The 19416-nt window shown below is 40.9% G+C and overlaps 1 protein-coding gene across 4 annotated transcripts in view; it reads right to left on the reverse strand.

Moving 5' to 3' along the window:
• The window catches only part of FRAS1 (Fraser extracellular matrix complex subunit 1), a 318860-nt gene that overhangs the window by 5732 nt on the left and 293712 nt on the right, over positions 1 to 19416 (reverse strand). For all 4 annotated transcript variants that reach the window (XM_089526272.1, XM_089526273.1, XM_089526271.1 and 1 more), the window contains 12 exons: positions 19149 to 19336; positions 17651 to 17926; positions 15863 to 16095; positions 14279 to 14439; positions 13140 to 13354; positions 10731 to 10881; positions 9886 to 9993; positions 8405 to 8564; positions 7000 to 7116; positions 4361 to 4527; positions 1528 to 1733; positions 105 to 251 (listed from right to left, as the gene is read on the reverse strand). In XM_089526272.1, the coding sequence (XP_089382398.1) occupies positions 105 to 251; positions 1528 to 1733; positions 4361 to 4527; positions 7000 to 7116; positions 8405 to 8564; positions 9886 to 9993; positions 10731 to 10881; positions 13140 to 13354; positions 14279 to 14439; positions 15863 to 16095; positions 17651 to 17926; positions 19149 to 19336 (2129 nt within the window). The remainder of the gene's footprint in view (positions 1 to 104; positions 252 to 1527; positions 1734 to 4360; positions 4528 to 6999; positions 7117 to 8404; positions 8565 to 9885; positions 9994 to 10730; positions 10882 to 13139; positions 13355 to 14278; positions 14440 to 15862; positions 16096 to 17650; positions 17927 to 19148; positions 19337 to 19416) is intronic.

Consider the following 19416-nt stretch of genomic DNA (forward strand, 5'->3'; position numbering starts at 1 on the left):
ACAGCAATGGGCAGCAAGAGAATCCTGGCTTCCACTGTATCACCAATGTACAGCATGTTAAAATAATGAATTGTAATGTAGATGTTAACTGGTATCCTACCCACCTTATACAGTGCATCCACTTTCATTGTGAAGCCATCCACTCCAGGCATGCTGCTGACCAGGTACAAATCTGGCAACTCAGAAGCAAAGCAGGCATCAAAAGGAACATCATGGAAATATTTGTCAGTCACTTCTGGTTGATTCCGGTCCTGCATTGTCAAGAAAGCAGCCCATGATTAAGAACAGAATTTGAGGATTTTCTTGCTGTCTTATCTCCTGCACACATATCTGTGCAAATGCTCCCTTTCCTATTCTTCTATCCATCTCACTTCAGTTCTGATTTAAAATATAATTCCTTGTAAATGCTCCCACCCTTTCTTTCAACCACCTCACTCATTCCTGTACTGGTTTCAAATTTCATCCCTTTTAAAGCTCCCTCCCTTCCTCTCCTTCCATCCACTCACTTATGTCCTAGCTTAAAATTTCATCCCTTGAAAAAAAAAACCCTCCTTCCATCTACCTCACTCACTCCTGTCCTGGCTTAAAATATCACCCCTGGTTTGCAAATGCTCTCATCCACCTCACTTCAGTCCCTCACTTCTCAAACCCATGTGGCTGGTGAACTAGATGGCTAAGAAGAAGGGAAGTTGGGTTGCTACTTAACAGCTGAGATATGGAGAGACACCAATTTTGAATACCCAAGATGGAATTACACTATAGCCAATTAAGAGTTTGTGTTTTGCAAATACTAGTCCTCTATTAACTATTCATGCTATTGCCAATTCACATTGTTAAAGCATGCATTACAGCAGAAACTACTGTAGCTTTTTGGCAGGATGGCTGGAGAGGATTGGGATGGAGGAACAGCAGCAAGTGTATCATTCTCTTCATTTAAACTGCATATCTTTCCTTATTTCCCAGCTCAGTGGCACAGCAGAAAATGTTATTTAGCTCAGGAACGGGAAGGAGGGGCATACCAGCACAATAAAAAAACTTATTATATGTTGGAGGAGGGGCATAATGAGATAAGGGAGAATGTGTGTGCGCATGCGGCTGTATGTGGGAAAGGGATGTGGGTATATATGGGAGGGGAATACAGGAGAGGGGGAAATGTGTGTATGTGTGGACATATCCATGCTTATATATTTGTGATAGAACAGATGATCAGGATATCATGGTGCCTGTTGGCTGTCTTTGGCCGTGCCCAGCACTGTCATGCAGTTTTCAGGAACAACAAGGCTGCCCAATCCTTCTCTAAAACGTTCTTATCATCTTGTTCAGAGCTTGAAAAGTTACTGCAACTGTCAGAGTCCTCCAGCTAGCTGCCCGGTGTACTGTGAGAGTTGTAATACCAAAAAAAAGCAATGTTTGAAACCTCCCAGTTTCTGTCAAATATATGCTGCAATGGCTGTCCATATCCATCCCAAGTCCAAGGGATCCACAGTGCAAAGCCTCTGTCAAGGAAGCTTAAACTACAGCACATACCAGCAGCAGAAATCTGTGCTTTAGGTGTTTGCTTGGTTGGATGCAACCATATTGTGGTCCCTCATTATAGATGGTCCCCGTTGGGTCAAAAAAGGGCACATAGCCATCCTTCCCAGTACAGAGGTACACCTTTTCCAGCTGCAGTTTGTAGGCTGAGTTGAGGTTTTGTTCAGGATGCCACATGACCCGGCCATATAGGATTTGACCTGAAGAAAGGAAATACACAAGAGTGAGGATGATATAAGCTGTCAATGTTGGGTTTTTTAAATCAATAAAATGGATGCAAAGAAAAGGAATTACAGTATTCAGAATAAATTTTGTTTCTCTAGTTTTCTTTGTTATCAGATTCAAATGAACCTATGGAAGTCCTTAACCATTGGGCTGGATGCTGGCCATTAAATTGAATCTGCTTTCTAGCAACATGGAGGCACTATGGATTGGTGCTTCCTGAGTGCAGGAAATTGGTGTTCAGTAAGTTTCAGATGAGACAGAACTTAAAAACATAGCTGTGTTAGTCTGGTAGTATCTTGTCTGAAGGTGCAGATATAGCTTGGGGTTGTTCTTGATCCAGCACTAGAGACCATTGCCTCAGTGACTAGAGATATTCATGGTTTTTCCACTTCTGCAGGGTCCTGTGAACCCTGCAAATGTGAAGGGTCAACTATATACTTAATCTTCAAAAGAGAGGGTCTTTTTCACAGAGACTCCTCTACTTTCAATTGCCCTCCTATGAGAAGTTCATTTACTGCCTCCACTGTATTCTTATTCATATTCATGGTGCCAAAGAAAAACATTTTCATTTGCACAGATATTACATTATATTTTAAAATTTGAATATATATTGCTTTAATGTTGGTTGATATAGTTTTAAGCCTTTCCACTGCATTGTGCATATTTAGATTAAAGCTTTCTTCTATTGAATTTCAATTTTTTGAACACACCACTCTGAAATCCTCTCTGTAGTATATAAAATTTTAAACTAACTCAATTAATTGCATGAATGAATTTGGACCTCTGCAGGCCGCCTAAAGCAATTTGAGCTGAGTAGATCTGCCTGAACGTAAAGGGCTTTTTCAGATGGATCTAGAGAAGTGAGAGTTCTCACAATATAGAGTCTTATGTTTTGCCAGTTGTTATCATCTCCATGTCTATTTGTTCCATTCTTTTTGTAGGCTGGTCAAAGTGATTTCTTGAATCTGGACTAGGCTCTTTTAACGTTTTGCTAAACCTGGGACCTTGGTTTGCTGAGATGGACCTATGGATTTTTTTTAATTTTTAATTTTATTATATAAAACAACATAAAGAACATCAATACTAATACCAATATATACATATTACAGATATAACATAGAACTAACAAATACACAAATTCACAAAGACTAAAACCTCAGAACTACAACTAACAGCATAACATCTATCTATCCTCCATTCAACACCTAACCTATTTTACATAACAAACAATTAACAACAAAACAACAAAATGACTTCCTTCCTACCAGATATTAAATTAATGTTAGAATTTGGCTATCCAATACTTATCTTTTACTATAATTAATTAGAAAAAAAATACACACACAGAACGAAATCTATAATTTTCAGTTCCACTGTTATGAGATTGACAGAATTAATCTATTTAAAATTTGCTATAGCGATCTTACCCCATTCTATTTCAAAACTTAAGACATTGGTTTGCTGAGATGGACCTATGGATTGAAGGGTAAATTTTCTCTCTGAATTTTGTTCTTCTTTTCTTAGAGTTACACAGTTATAGTGCAAAAGTGCCATTTCACTGATGCACTATAGCACTATAATGCTAAAAAAGATAAATAAAAGAAAAAGAGGAAAAGTGGGGGGAAACCCCAAAATATTCTCATATGTGTTGGAATAAAAAAGAAATCCACTTGAGTATGGGAATAAAATGCTACAACACATACTAGGAACTGTCAGGAAACAATCTGAAATCACAGAAACTTCGTTTGGATATCTACCGTATTTTCTGGCGTATAAAGCGACTGGGCGTATAAGATGACCCCCAACTTTTCCATTTGAAATATAGAGTTTGGGATATACTCGCCATATAAGACTACCCCTCTTCCAATATGGAGGCCTGGGAATCTGGGAGCAGGCCGGGTGCGTGCTGGCTTCAGGGGGCCTCTGTGAAGGCCTGGAAGGTGGGAGGAGGCTGGCGGCGAACACACCGGGCCGTGGAGCAGGCCGAGTGCACGCACTGGGCTACAGGGCTCCCTTGTGGCCTCTGTGGAGGCCTGGGCCTTCTTGGAAGCCTGGGAAAGCAGTAGCAGGCCAGGCGTGTGCCGGCTTCAGAGGGCCTCAGGAGGCCTGGAAGGTGGGAGGAGGCCGGTGGTGAACACGCCAGGCTGCGGAACAAGTTGGGTGCGCGTGCCGGGCTGTGAGGCTCTCTTGCAGCCTGAGCAGGCAGGGCTTAACCCGGTGTATAAGACGACCCCCAACTTTTTACAAGATTTAAAAGGGTTAAAAAGTCGTCTTATATGCTGGAAAATACAGTAAACATCCCCAAGAACTACAGCTACAAATACCCCAACCTCCCAACACATATGCTTCACCTGGAGGACAACAAGGACTTTCTCATTATTCCGTCACTATATGAGAGCTGTCCTGCTATAAATCTGGTGCTAGGAGAGCAGTAGGCTCCAGCAACTCAAGTTCCATTGCTTTTACAATGCAATTCAATCTACAAGCATATCAGTTCAGCAAACATTATATCACCCTATCTGGTGCCTTTTGCCATTCTGTTGCAGGTAACGGTACACTTGTTTAAGAGTATGCCAATCCAACAAGGAAACACAAATCATACCTTTTGAAAAAGCTCCTTTGTAGTCCATCTCTGCCATTGACATTTCTGATTTAGTTGGGTCCATCAAAAACACTTTCTCATTATTGCAGAGCTGAAACTCAGTATTCAGGGAATATACAACAGGCACTGGCCTGTTAGTTTGCTGAAAGGCAATTGGGATCAAAAATCTAAAGGGGGAATAAAGCAAATAAAAACAGATGACCAATAAAACACTTTCAGAATCACACCAAAGAGCCTCAGGCATGCATTTATACTGGCCTCGTTCCTCCCACCCTTGCAACTCTATGCTGGCTTCCATTAAAAGGGCAATTAGCAACCTAAGATGAGTAGCATGGAACCATCCTTTATACAGAATGGTGTCAGGGGGGAAAGAAAAAAGAAAACATATTTTTATGGAAGGGGTTGGAGAAGCTGTGGCTCGCAATTTGTTGACTTCAATTCCCATCATCCCCAACCAGCATGCCAAATGTTTGGAATGATGGGCATTATACTCCAATTACATCTGGAGGCCCCCACCTGTCTTAAGAGTGGCTGGTGGATCCATTGCCAAAGAGGCAGCAAATACTGTATACGCTTGGTATTATGTCTGCTCATAGCTGTTTAGGATTATAAGGGAACTGTTGGACATAGGAGTGAAGAGAAAAAGTCAGAAAGTGAACATAAAGTAGATTCTAAGTAAGATGGAGACATGATGAAGAAAAAGTCTGCTTAGATGCAGAACATGTGGTAAGCTTTCCATCACAAATACACAGACACAGGGAGAGGCAGGATACAAATAATAATAATAATAATAATAATAATAATAATAATAATTACAGATACATTCTACTGATAAACAATACCAGCTAGAACACCAGTGCAAGATACAAAAAATAAGTGTGACGTTGTTGCTGTTGATGTGTTAGTCTGTGGAATCAGTATGCACAGAGATCTTGTAGCACCTTGCCAACTGCTTTCTTTCAGTTAGTCTCAAAGGTGCTACAAAATCACTCTACATATTGTTGCTGTTGTTAATTGCCTTCAAGTTGACTTCAGCCCATGACAATTCTATGGAGGAGAAACCTCCAAGTCACCTGTCTTCAGCCACCCTGCTCAGGAGTTGCAGACTCAGGGCTGTGGCTTCCTTGATTGAGTCTATCCATCTGGAATGCGGACATCCTCTTTTCCTACTACCTTCTACTTTGCTAAGCATTATCTTCTTTTCTGCAGGCCTTTCCAATCAACTGTGTGTGGTGGTGTCTCTTTCTTTGGAGGTCTTTAAACAGAGGCTGGATGGCCATCTGTTGGGAATGCTTTGATTGTGAGTTCCTGCATGGCAGAATGGGGTTGGACTGGATGGCCCTTGGGGACTCTTCCGATTCTATGAACTATGATATATATAGTGAAATGATAAAAATGCAGAGGAACATTGTTGTTGTGTGCCTTCAAGTAGTTTCCAACTTATGGCAATCCTAAAGTGAACCTATCATGGGGTTTTCGTGGCAAGATTTGTTCAGAGGAGGTTTGCTATTGCCTTTCCCTGTGGTTGAAAGCATGTGACTTGCCCAAGGTCTGGGTTTCATGGCTGAGCTGGGAATCAAAACCTGGTATTCACTCCATCAGTTGGCTCTCTTATTAGATGTCTTAAGACAACTAAAAATACAGCTTTCATCATTATTACACCTTTTAGGAAACAAAAGACCCGCTGTGAAGATTCTAAACTCTTGACAGATTTTTCTCCTCCCCGTTCACCCTTTTGATTTCAGTGTTAGTGTACCAGCATCAAGCATCTGCTGTGCCTTTGGAAGTAAACCAAAGAGATGCTTCAAGCGCTTTTGGAAGCACAGCACAAAGGAAAGGCTGTGACCCAAAGATCACAACTCTAAGCCTCTTGTTAGCCCCTGCAGTATTGGCGTTTCATGAGCTATATCAGGCTGCCGGCAAGATACACTTGCGGGAATATTGTCAAAGGCTTTGTTTAATCTGAGCCAAATGGACGTACCAATGGCAAGATGACTGTGCCAACATTTCCTCCTGTAACATGGAAAAGGACATTATATAGCTCAAGAACTGTAATATTCCTAAACCTTGAAAGAAGAATTAATATATCCCCACATCTTTTAAATAACTTGCATTTTCTCTTGTCATTTGACGGAATGAACAAATGAACTAAGATTTGTTTGTTTTTTCATTTCCTAGGATTCAGTGTGGTATAGTGGTCACATCTGATATTCAAAGTTAAGCAGGGTCAGCCCTGGTTAGTACATGGATGGGTGACTATCAATGAATACCAGGTGCTGTAGGCTGTATTTCAGAGGAAACAACTGGCAAAACCACTTCTGAGCATTCCTTTCTTTAAAAACCCTATGAAATTCATGGGGTCACCATAAGTTGACAGGTGACCTGAAGGCACATACACACACACACAGTCAAAGTCTCTCTCTTAAGACTTCATGGAACCAAGTAATTGCATTGAGATGACAGTAAGTATAGTCCTTTTTAAGCCTCCCTTATCAATGCAGAGAGGGAGGGAGTGAAGGGGCAAACTTCTTTAGTTTTTCTACTCCTGTACAACAATAAATACATGAACAGAGTCCCTCTTTTTTTTTCCTTTTAAATAAGCATGTTGGTTGAAGTTATGAATGAGATAAAGATCTTACTTTTCTGGAGCATGCGCAGTGCATGGTAAAGGCTTGTCTCCTGGATCAACCCATGACTGTGTGGGCTGCACTGTACAAGGTATTAAGTAGATGGTGTATTCTCCTGAGTAGTCTTTCCTGAAATGGAGAAACATTTACTTCATTGATTTCTGAGATGTTTATACCTCAAATATCTTTGTTCAAGAGACAAAATGCCCACTAGTTTGAAAGTAGGACAAATTGAAAACAAACACAGAAACAGGACAGGCTTCAAAGTTCAGAATAAATAACTTTCTAATAAATAACTATCTGAATCACACAGAGGATACAACAGCAGTTCATGTCAGAACAAATAAAGTTGGTTTAGGATAGCAACAAGATGTGCTCCAAAGAGGATGCATGAGCGACTTTTGTATCCTCTTTTTGATACTTATGGAACAATAATATTCTCCTAAAACCAAGCCTCCTTCTACTTCATTGGATGACTTTCTTACTGGATTTTCTTAGCACATATGAAATAAATGGCATCCTGTAACCCTGCTGGAAAGCAGAAGACCCATTATCATGACTTCAGACTCCAAAAGAATTTATTTTCCCTTTTTCTCTATGCTTCTGATTCTGTTGCCTGTTGCATCTTTATATGGATTCCTTTCTATATGGAAATATGGGGATACAACAGCCCTCCAGAGATTTACCATTTATTTTATTAGAAAAATACATCAACTGCTTTTCTGCCTACTAGGGCCCCACAAAACAATGTATAATAAACCATATTTAAAAACATCTTCAAAAACAGGTTAAAACTAGTTTAAAATCTCATTTTAAAACCCAAATGCCAAATTTTAAGTGTTTTCATACAATTGGATTACAACTCTCATCAGTAGCCTCAGTAGCATGGCTGATGGTGAGAAATGATAGGAATTGTAATATAACATCATTTATACAGCCATGGATTCTGCAGTCCCTCCCACAGATGTGTAAAAGACCTCTCTGTACCTTCCTCAGGGGGAAAGAGCCATAAAAAATGCATTGGCCTACTATAGAATTCTGAAGAAAATCATGTGGTTGCATCCTGTTCACATTATTCTCACATGTTCCAGGACTCCATAGAACTGACCCATGGTAGTTAAAGCAGTCTCACACAGCCTTATTTCTGCAGTGCAGATGCAGTCATGATGACATTTAAGCTCATTTGATCTTTAGATTGCCTTGAAATAAGTCCTTCCTTTTACCATGTTTTTAACACTTTACTTCCAAAGCCTCAGCAACTGGCAAAGCCATCCTGTTCCATACAAGTCCTTCAAATTCTTTGTTCTGGGCATACCACAGTCCAGCATCTTGCCAGTTCTACCCTATGTGGCCCAATCTGCTGTCTGAATCTATTTTCAAGATTCCTCTGTCCTTACTTCGCAGTTTTCTTTCTTACCTGCTATAAGAACTAGTTGCTCTCCAGAGCTGATAAGGGGAGTCAAATGTCTGGCCACTCCATAAAAGCTGCAAGTCAAACTCAATCCCTCCCAGATGATCAGGGGTCATTATGAAAGACTTTGCATCTGGCAGAGTGTGATGTTCCATCACAAAGTGACCTATGCAGATAAGAATCATAAATGTTAATAATAAGACTGTTATTAATAATAATAAATGTAAATAATAATATCTGTCTTTTATATAAAATATACACATGCAGCCACATACATAAGCACAGTTTAGAGCAGAGGTGGGCAGCTGTGGAGGATGAGGCCATTTTTCATGCCTGCATCCCCACTAGGGCCACACCAATGAGTCTGATCAAATCAATGAGTCTGATCTAGTCACTTCACTATTTAGACTGTCAGGGCATTTTTGGTTTCTTTTCAGGTGAATTCTGGCCTTTAAAAAAAACCAACAGACTTTAACATTATTTAGAGGTCTTGCAGCAAAGCTACCAAGTTTTCTATACTGAGTCTTGCTGGGGGGGGGGGGGTCAATTTGGGTGAAAAAAGACCTAATTAAAATGTAAAATTTTAAAGAGGATCTGAGGGCTTCGGGCTTCGGGGGGGGGGGGGTTCAGAGGCCACAAAATGGGGCCTTTCAGGTCACACTTTTCTCATCCTCTGAGTTTTCAAATCAGATGTACTGTAGCAAAAGGGTGTTTTTTCACAGAGGGCAACTGCAATGCCATGTAACATAGTCAGTGATAATTTTTTGAGCTTTGCTTCAAAATGACTCCCCATGCATCAGCTCAGGAATACCCTTATCCAGGTCACTTGACCTGCTGCCCCACAGATGTTTTGGATTACCACTCCCACCATCCCCAAACCATACAGGTCACTTATCAAGGCAACAGGTCACTCTCCCCTTCATTTATAGCAGCTAGTACTCAAGAGATATACAGGCTCTTATAATGTGACTTCTGCTAGGAATGAGGCAAAACTCTATCCAACCAAAATCTGGTTTGCTGCTATGGCTTCTGGAAAGGACAGAAGAATTTTCTGAAAATTCAAAATGGCCTCATGAGATGTCACTTCCTGGTGAGCTGTGAGCCTTTTCGGGAAATAAATTGGATGATCTCCACTAATTTACCAAAATCTCCAATGTGGAGAATGGAAAATGGTTATTGTCCTTTGACCTTTCTATTTTGATGTGCCAATATCACAAGGTTGGAATGGTCTCCAAATTCAGAGTGATCATTCTGCCTTTCCACTTTGTTACTTCTATGAGTTCAAAGGTATTACCCTAGGAGAAGTGAAGACACCTTTGAGCATATGGAGAGTGCCTTCTTTCCATCACTAAAAAATCTACAGTAATTGTTTATCCAAATCTGTGATAATGAATAAGTACCAGAGATTGCAAGAAAGAAAGTGAGATGTTTCTCCAAACAAGCTTTCAACCCCCAAACTTAGCAGAAAATCAAGTGCTAAAACTTACCTCTGAACTTGGCATGAGTTTTGAACTCAATGACCAGTCGGCCATCCTCTCGAATATAGATCCTTATGATCTGAAGCCTGGCTGAAAGGACACTGTCTGTCTGAATACCTGCAAGAGACAACAAAACTAGGTGAAGGACTATGAATCAAATTGCACTAGCTATGACAAAAAGAGAGAATTGGCAGCTTTATTTCTGTAGTGAAGATCTAGTTACCTTGTTATCAAGTACATTCCTACTTCCACTTTGCTGTTTTTGATTCTGACAAGGTTCACTTATTTATTTAGACTGCAAACTATTTTAAACAGTGAGTAAGCCAAAATCTACACAGTGAGTGAATACACTGTTTTGCTAGGTTTATATTGCAGAGCATGAAAAAGTTACTTTTTTGGACCACAACTCCCAGAATCTCCAGGCCAGCATGACCAGCGGCCATGCTGAGTGGGGGATTCTGGAAGATGTAGTCCCCTACATCTCTTACCCAACTCTACTTATACATTTCCATGGTGGTGTAATTCAAAGACATAGCTGTGTTAGTCTGGAAAATCAGTATGTGAAGGGAATTTGTAGCACGTTTGAGACTACCGTAACTGAAAGTGAGAAGTTGGTAGCATATGCTTTCATAGGCTTGAGCCTACTTCTTCAGGTGGTACAAAATCCCTTTGCTTACTTAAATATTTCCTATACTTCTTCCATGATGGAGTTCAATGTAGCAAACCAAGGTTTTGGAGCAATTAGTCAACTATCCAGATCATGATCAGATTAGGGCCTGCTTAGCTTCACAGGGATGCTAGATCAAAATCTTCAGACCACATTAGAAGGATGGAGAAGGGAATGTTACACTTACCTGTTCTCCAGAGAACAGTGTCATAGAAGAAAGAAAATTCCATCTCAGTATGATGTTCAAGGGAGGCCCAACCTCTGGGCGCAGTTACATAAATGTAAGAGACATACAAGGGGACATGGACTGTCAGGAAGGATTGAGCAGAATCTCTAACCTAGCAACACATAAAGAAGGAAAAAGCTAGTTATGATATATACATTATTCATTATTCAGTAGTCCTCAGGTGTTTAGAATGTGTGTAAGTTCGATTTATTCCCTCCTAACACAGGGAACTCAGATCCAGAAAAAGTGAAAATCACACAAGTCAAAGGCACAGGTGAGATCTGAGCCCACGTCTTGTTGGTCATGTAGTCACAGTGGTGTCCCAAGATCTTTTGGAAAGTAACAGAATTGAATCAATAGCCCACATTCCATTTACATTATAGTTTATCCTTCAAATGGCGTGTATGATTTTTAGTACATTTCTGTGCCATGTCACAGCACTGAGCTACCTCCTCCCATATGGACACAGAGAGAGGAAATTTAGAAGTTATCAAAGAAAACTAGAATAGTTCCATTTACTTTATTGCTGATTAATAAAGCAAGCATAGCTTGATGCCCAGGTGCCCTTCTATCTTTCCCTCTTAACTGATAATTATTATAATTGATGTGATAAATTAAAAAAAAACCCTTTTAATATTACTGGATAAATGTGGTTACTTCATTTTTGGGCATAGCTGAGAGTCTCCTAATTGAAGCCAAGGCAGATATCTTTTTCTTTTTTGTACTATGTATAGACATCCAAGTGCAAGTATATATACTCATATTTTACAGCGTATAAGACGACTGTGAGTATAAGACAACCCCCAACTTTTCCAGTTAAAATACAGAGCTTGGGATATACTTGCCATATTAAGACTACCCATCTTCCAACGCACACCAAATAAAAATTTAAAAAGCATCAGACTTGATTTCAATATGGTAATTTTAATTGCTTATGACATGCAGGTACTTAGCAGGAAACCTTGTTGTATGCAAAGCCTGCTTGGATTGGTCAGCTCTCCCTGCCTGCCCTGCCCTCCCTGTCTCCAAGACTATCAGAGCGGTAGTGCAAACACGGCTCTTTTTTCCATACCCTGGGTATCCCGGATGCCTACAGCTTGCTCTGTCCTTTACTTACACCTTCCCGGTGAGGCGCCCCCTCACCTCATCATCAGGACGCGTTAAGTCACTTCTTTCCATGAATCCCGTTACTTGTACAGCACCATCCTTGCTGCTTTCATACGGTTGCCACATATGTTGGGGATGTGGCCGTGGCCATTTTTGAGCTCCCCCCACTATATGCAGTGACCGTAGATTCTCCAGTCTGGGTTGGAAGTCTCAGCACCCACCCTATAAGACGACCCCCGACTTTTCAGAAGATTTTGGACACTGACTAGGTTAGAACAGACGTGTTGGTGCTCTATAGACATCCAAGTGCAAGTATATATACTCTATGATAGGCTGGCTCTTTGTTAATAGAGCTAACTGTTTCAGACAGCAGATACTTGAGGAGGGGGGGATTTACTGGGGAAGCCTGCTATCTGTTTCATCTTGACTCCTTTGTTATTCTTTCTCTGTTGGAGGACAGAGCTGTGTATGATACACAAACTGTCCTAGGCTCCCCAAACTAGCCTTCTGCCTCAGATGCGGACACTACCCCACAGCTAACTATGATGATTGTGGTTCAAGTGAGATCCATTTGGTAGTCTGGTCTGATCCTGTGTATGGACATGGAAGAGGGCCCCTCTTTGTTGTGCAATTCTTTCCTGCCACTGTAGCCTCTTAAACCCCATGCAACATTGTTTAGCAGGGAATCTGATCCTGCACAGACTTTTCATGGGGAACATGTCCTTAAGTTGATTCTTCTTAGCCAGCATGGTGTAGTGGTTTGAGCATTTGGACTATGACTCTGGAAACCAGGGATCGAAGCCTGTCTGGGCCATATAAACCCACTTGGTGACCTTGAGCAAGTCACTATCTCTCAGGCTCAGAGAATGACAATAGCAACCCCCCTCTGAAGAAACGTGCCAAGAAAACCCCATGATAGGTTCATCTTAGGGTCGACATAAGTTGGAAACAACTTGAAGGAATATTACAACAAATAGGAGCCTGCTCTTTGTTGGCTGAAAGATAGGCACTTATTAATATTTCCTTTCTTTAGCACAGGAGTGGAGAGTATTTGGCCATATACGTAGATGTTGTTTGTCTTCAACTCCCATCAGTCACAACCAGAAGGAACAGTGGGCAGGGATGCTGGGAGCTGTAGTTTGACAACATTGGGAAGCCAATGTTTCTCACCTCTGCAACCATCTCTCCTATAGAATCCATGAAAATCAGCAGATAATTTTTCCCTGACTGAAACCCAGAGTGGCCCCAAATGAAGACCATTACCTGAAAGTCAGCAGTGACTGATCCTCCACAGACATCAATCAATTCTGTCATGTCATAGTAAGCATCAAAAGTCCAAATGCAGCTCTTCAGGTTCAGATGTTTGTAAAGCTGGATAGTTTTTGGCTCTCTCACATTGGGATCAAACTGGTATGCCCGATCATATCCAGGGCCCAGAACAAGACTATTGTAGGTCACTTCATCTAGGAATCCAGCTTCTGGGATGGAAGCAAGGAAAGCCACTGAGTTGATGGTTTTTCCCCACTATATTATGCTTAAGCTGCTTCAAGTCTACTGCTTAAATATATCAAATGCTTGATCGGGTAGATAAATATTTGTGCTTCACAGTAATAAGGCCAAACTCCACAGAGAACTCATTCCCAGCATCACATCCTGCAGAATTTGCTAGAGAAGAAATAGTGCCTTGCTGGATCTGGCAGTGGCATAGTTAGCATGACAAAAATTGGTCAAGAACAGTTAAATAAGGTGACTGCAAGGTCAGACTCTGCCCTCCCTCCCTTCCTCCCCCTGATAATGCATTTATGCTGAATGAATTCACAATTTAATCTTCTTTCTAACACAGGACCCCTTTTTAAGATTCCCTTGCTGCTGAGGAAACAAGAGCTACTACTTTATCATTTGACAGAGGAGCAGCAGCCTTAATCCTACACAAAAGGAAACCATTTAAAAAGTCCAATCCTGCAAGAGACGTTAGAAGCTTACATTAGCTACATTGAAATTCTTTTCAAGAATAAGTGTGTGTGGATCTTTATGGGAAGATGATACCATGGGTCTGTGAGATCTATAGCTTAGAAAACATTTCAGAATGTTCCATTCCTCCCACAGCCAATTATCTAGCCAGTGCGGTCTTCAGAATAGCTAACAGGTCCTGGGCCCCCCTCAGTAGAACAAGAGTAAGAGTCTCTTGACACAGCAGGGCTAGCGTACAACATTTTGACATGGTACACATTACTATCAAAAGAGTCTCCCCCCCCACCCACCTCCCTCCAGTAAGACCATTAAGTCTAGGGTCTAAACTTGCTCTCTCAGCACCAGCCAAACTTGCAGATTGCTAGTAGAGCAACTGCTGCTTAATGAGTAGAGTACGTGCCTTGGGTTGTAAATACCAGTAATATTATTACCTGAGATGCCTTTAAGTTCTTGGACACTGACTAGGTTAGAACAGACGTGTTGGTGCCTATAGATAGATTCTGACAAGAGGAAATGCAGGTTGTGCAGTGGCATAGTGGAGATGAGCGGAAGCATCCCATCTTGGTGTGGAATCTGCACTGAGATATGGATCCTGTAGCATCCCAAAGAGGGAGAAAACAAAGAGTGGGTACAGGTGGATGCACTGGACAAAAGTCAAACATATTACAAGCATATTATGAAGCACAAATTAGTTTCTGATTCAGAAGATAGAACATTTGAAGATAATCTTGTGTTTAGGATGATTTACAATGCCCACCATCCTGTAATATTGTCAGCTCAAAGATGTGTAAACATCACTATACTTCAGGCCACTAGTTCAAGCCGGAATTCACCATCATTCTAGCAGCTGACTTCTAGGATGATGGAACTTCCTTCTTCTTTTTCCTGCAGCTGTCCCCTGAACTATCCCAAAAGCCCTCCACAACAGATCTTGAGGGTGCAAAGAGAGCTGTGGGGTGGTGAAGGTTGTGACAGGGGAATCTTCTGATTCTATTATCAGATGCAGTTCCATCTGCAGAATGACCCTACCAGCTCTTGGATTTTATGTTCATGCATTCAGACAAGAAAAAGGGTCTTTCTGTTGGATGTTATCATGTATGCACAGTAAGTGTTAGAAGAGGTACTGTATGTGGAAACCAGGAGAATCTGAGATCCATTGCTGTACTGCCATGTATAAAGAAGATTGAAAATAATACCTAATGAGACCTCAAGTATTTCTCAGTATCTTGCTCCTTGCAAAAATAATGAAATAGTCAAATTTAACACTTTTAACAAACATTATTGCTGATACTGTCCTCGATATTTTGTTGCCAAAATTATGTTCATTTTTTTGTTCCCCTTTTTATTTTTAACCAAAAGTGAACTAACTAACAAGGTCCAGATGTGCAAGAGTTAGAAATGCTACCATTGAAAAGTGAAATGGATAACTATAAGAAAAAAGTTTTCAGAAAGTGACATTTATTAGCTACCAGTTCTTTTATATTTTGATCTTTTCTGCATTAGAAAAAAATTGCTGAAAAGATTTGAAAGTAGTTTTCCCCTTTGCTACAAAAAGACAATAACAAACTATGGATCTCATTCTTTTCTTTCTCTCTCTTTCATTTTTTTTCCATGAAAAAATCATTAAGAAATACAGTGCGCCCGTGTTATGCTCAAAGCCGCAAGGGGTGGCGCATTCCATTCGCATAAATGGTGCATGCTGCCATGGCGTCACTGCGGGCATGAGCCCCATTCATTTGGGGCTTGAGCATCCGTGTTTTTTTCTCCTATGCGGGGGGAGGGTCCAGAACGGATCCTCTGCGTAAGAGAAGGGCGGACCGTATAGCAGGACTTGGCAAAGTTCCCTTTTTGGACTAAAACTCACATAATCATCCTGCCAGTAGTGCAAAATGCCACGTTGTCTGAGGGATTCTGGGAGCTATAGTCCAAAGACGTAACTTCACCAAGGAAGTCTGGAAAGTGAAATGTTCTTAAGCGCACCTTGCTACTAGGCTCTGTGTCCCCTTGCCCTTTACCTGTTGGGATGTTCTTTGTGCTTGACATCCAGATACTTCAATGTGGCAATGAAAGATTGGGCTTGGAAGCCCCGGGCTGTTCCGGCAACCACTGGTGTGTGGCAGATGGCGCTGTCTGTCCCAATAGTGACTATATTGCTTCTCAGTGGTGTGCCTGCATGGCCAACTTTATCCACAGCTTTAGCTACACATCGCACATGGAATCGCCGACTGAAATAAATGCTGTCCAGCACCTGAGAAGAACAAAGGAGAAAAATAAAAGAATCTGAGCACAATCCCAGGTGTGAGCCAAAACTTGATACTGGACAACAGTCTTAATTATTCTAAAGCAAATCAAACCTGAAATCTCCCTAGAAGCCAAGGTGAGTAAACTGAGACTGTTATGCTTTGGACATTTTATGAGAAGACATGACTCACTAGAAAAGACAATAATGCCGGGGAAGGTCAAAAGCAATAGGAAAAGAGGAAGACCACACTCCAGATAAATTGATTCAACCTAGGAAGCCTTCCCATGGGAAAGAATTCCAAATCATGCAAGGGAAAGCCCTGCTTCTTTAACTCTTCAACTTAGCTTTTGAGCTAGAGTATGCTCATATAGGAGGAAGCATTCTTTCAGATTTAACATTACAAGTGTACATGGGGCTTTGCTGTTGTTGCTGTGTTCCTTCAAGTCATTTCTAACTTATGGTGACCTCAAGGTGAACCAATATCACAGGGTTTTCTTGGCAACTCTTGTCAGAGGGGCTTTGCCATTGCCATCCTCTGGGGCTGAGAGTGTGTGACTTGCTCAAGGTCAACCAATGGGTTTACATGGCCAAGCTCAACCTGGTCTCCAGAGTCATTAGTCCAATGCACAAACCACTACACCACACTGGCTACCCATTAGCCTTTACAGAGGACAAAAAAACCTAGTCTGGCCCCTGCCCCAAGGAGTTTACGGTCTACAATCCAGCATGGTGGAAAATAATATGGAAGCACAATAAAAGCAATGATAAACAGGAGGAACATTCATAGTTTATGATTCTCCATTTTCAATTATTTTTATTTATATTATTATATTTATTTATATCTGGCTTTCTCCCCAAAATTGGGACTCAAAGAGGCTTATAGTTTAAAAGAAAAATATAGTTAAAATGTATTTTTAAGCTGAATTATACGCTTAGTACCAGGAGGCACCAGGACGTCAGTGGCACAAAGGTGTAATTTCACTCATTTCCATGTGTTTGTCTAATTTTCTCCCTAAAGTTCTAGTTCACTGTGTACAGTGAATAATAGCCACAGGGGGAGGCATTTCAGCATATAGTTTGACCCTGTAGACTTCATTACAAAAGTACTACTCAAACCTTTTACTCTTGGGACCCCCTTTACATCTACATGTGGATGGCATGCCCCCCCTTCATCATAGTATATGACTAAAAATATTTTGTTTATTTATTGTGCATATTTTTTGCACATTTATGTATAATGAATTTTAATATTTTGTGAGGAAATAACATTGTTTACATTAGAACAATTTCATTTAAGTAAATTCAACCTTTAACTCAATGGATGTGTAAATTTCACATATTAAAAAGTTTGGGAAGAGGAGAAAGATGAGGGATCAAAGCCTTCAAGTCTTATCCTCCCCCCCCAAACAACTCTCATGCCCCCCTGCAGGTCCCGCCCCACTGATTGAGAACCACTGAAATACAGATTCCAGCTTCTCATCTTTTCAAGGTGCAGCCCAACAAAATTGGCCCCATGTACTTCTGCTAATCATGTAGTTCAACTCTCTGCCTTAATACATACCATGTGATTGATACTGGTGAATGGAGTGTTGTCCGTAATTGTTTCAAAGGGGGATCTGGCCCCATTTCCATCAGTAGGAGTTGCCACTTCCCAGCTGAACTGTATGGATGACTGGTTGATCCCAGCTTCATTGCAGCGCTCCTTCATAACTGAGTATTTGGGAAAGTGAGCATCACAAGGAGTCACACATATCAGTGGGTAACCTGGAGAGGGAGACTTCTTTGCACCTTCTTTGTTTTCTTCTTCCACGTGGTCATACTCAGACAGTGAAACCACCTGAAGGCATGATGACACAAGAGCTGGGACTCTGGAAAAGGGACCTATTATACCTTTTTGGTGCCTTTTAAGACTTACATCTTAACATGAGATGATAACTGTCTTTACATATCTGAAAGGATGTCATGTAGAAGATGGAAGGAGCTTATTTTCTGCTGTTCCAGAGACTAGGGCTGCAGCTGACACCACTTTAATTGCCATGGTTCAATGTTATGGAATTTTGGGTTTTGTAGTTTAGTGGGATAGTTAGCCTCCTCTGTCAGAGAGTTCTGGTGCCACAACAATCTACAAATCCCAGGCTTCCATAGAATGGGACCATGACAATTAAAGCAGTGTCAAACTGCATTAATTCTGTAGTGTGGCAGCAGCCTAGAACACCAACCATTGGGTTCAAGTTATAAGTAAAGAGATACCATTTAAACATAAGGAATAACTTTTTTATTGTAAGAACTTATTGGCATTGGAATAGATAGCCTCAGAGGATGGTGGACTCTCCATCTTTGGAGATCTTTAAACAGAGGTTGGATGGTCATCTTTCTGCTCCATTCCTGCACAGATAGTCTTTGCATAAATGATCCTTGTGGTCTCTTCCATCTCTGATATTCCATGATTCTATGCTCTCATGGCAACCAATAAAGAATATTGTTGTACCTTAAAGACTAACAAGTTCTACTTGACATAAACCTCTGTCAGTGAAAGCTTATGCTGAATAAAATTTGTTAGGTCTCTTTTACACTACAGTTATAGCAAGTTGATACTATTTAGCTGCCATGGTTGCATACCATGGGATCCTTGATTTATAATTTTGGAAGGTAATTAGAATTCTCTGCCAGAAAGCTCTAGTGCCTCTGGACACAGACATGAAATTTGAAGTGGCATCAAAGTGCTACAAATGTGTAGTGTGAAAGAGACCTTAGTCTGTAAGGTGTTGCAACACTCTTTATAGTTCTTGAATGACATCCTCTTTTTTAAAACAAACAAACAAACAAAAAACATGTAAGTAGAAATCTAACACAACAGGGATGGATACTACTTTGTGCTGCTCTTTTTTGTGCTGGTTTTGTATTTAGACAATTACATTTATATGGGAAACATTAAAAAAGTCTCCTCCCAACTGCAGTCAGAAATGCAGGCTCATTTCATTCTGAAGCATATTTTGGTCAGGCTTATGTCACCTCAGAAAGTAGCCTGTAAGAACTAGATCTCAGGTTAAATAACTTACAATAGGAGGGGCTGGTAAAATGAGGCTTCCAGCTGCTTCTTGGTCAAGAATGGTCACTATTGTAGTGGTGATCTCCCCCAGGACAGCTTCAACGGGATCATCTGGTCCTAATACCAGTGAGAAGGACTCATGCCACTCTCTATCTTCATTGGACATGATTTCCACCTTAAATATAATATGATCCACACCTGCATGAATGGACATGGAAGCAGATTGAATCAAACCAACCAGTCCTCTGATGAGGAACACTCAGAAATACTGAGAGTCA

The sequence above is a fragment of the Sceloporus occidentalis genome, unplaced genomic scaffold, assembly GCF_023333645.1.
Source record: "Sceloporus occidentalis isolate IW3139 unplaced genomic scaffold, rSceOcc1.0.p SCAF_5, whole genome shotgun sequence".
In the NCBI taxonomy this organism is placed as follows: domain Eukaryota; kingdom Metazoa; phylum Chordata; class Lepidosauria; order Squamata; family Phrynosomatidae; genus Sceloporus; species Sceloporus occidentalis.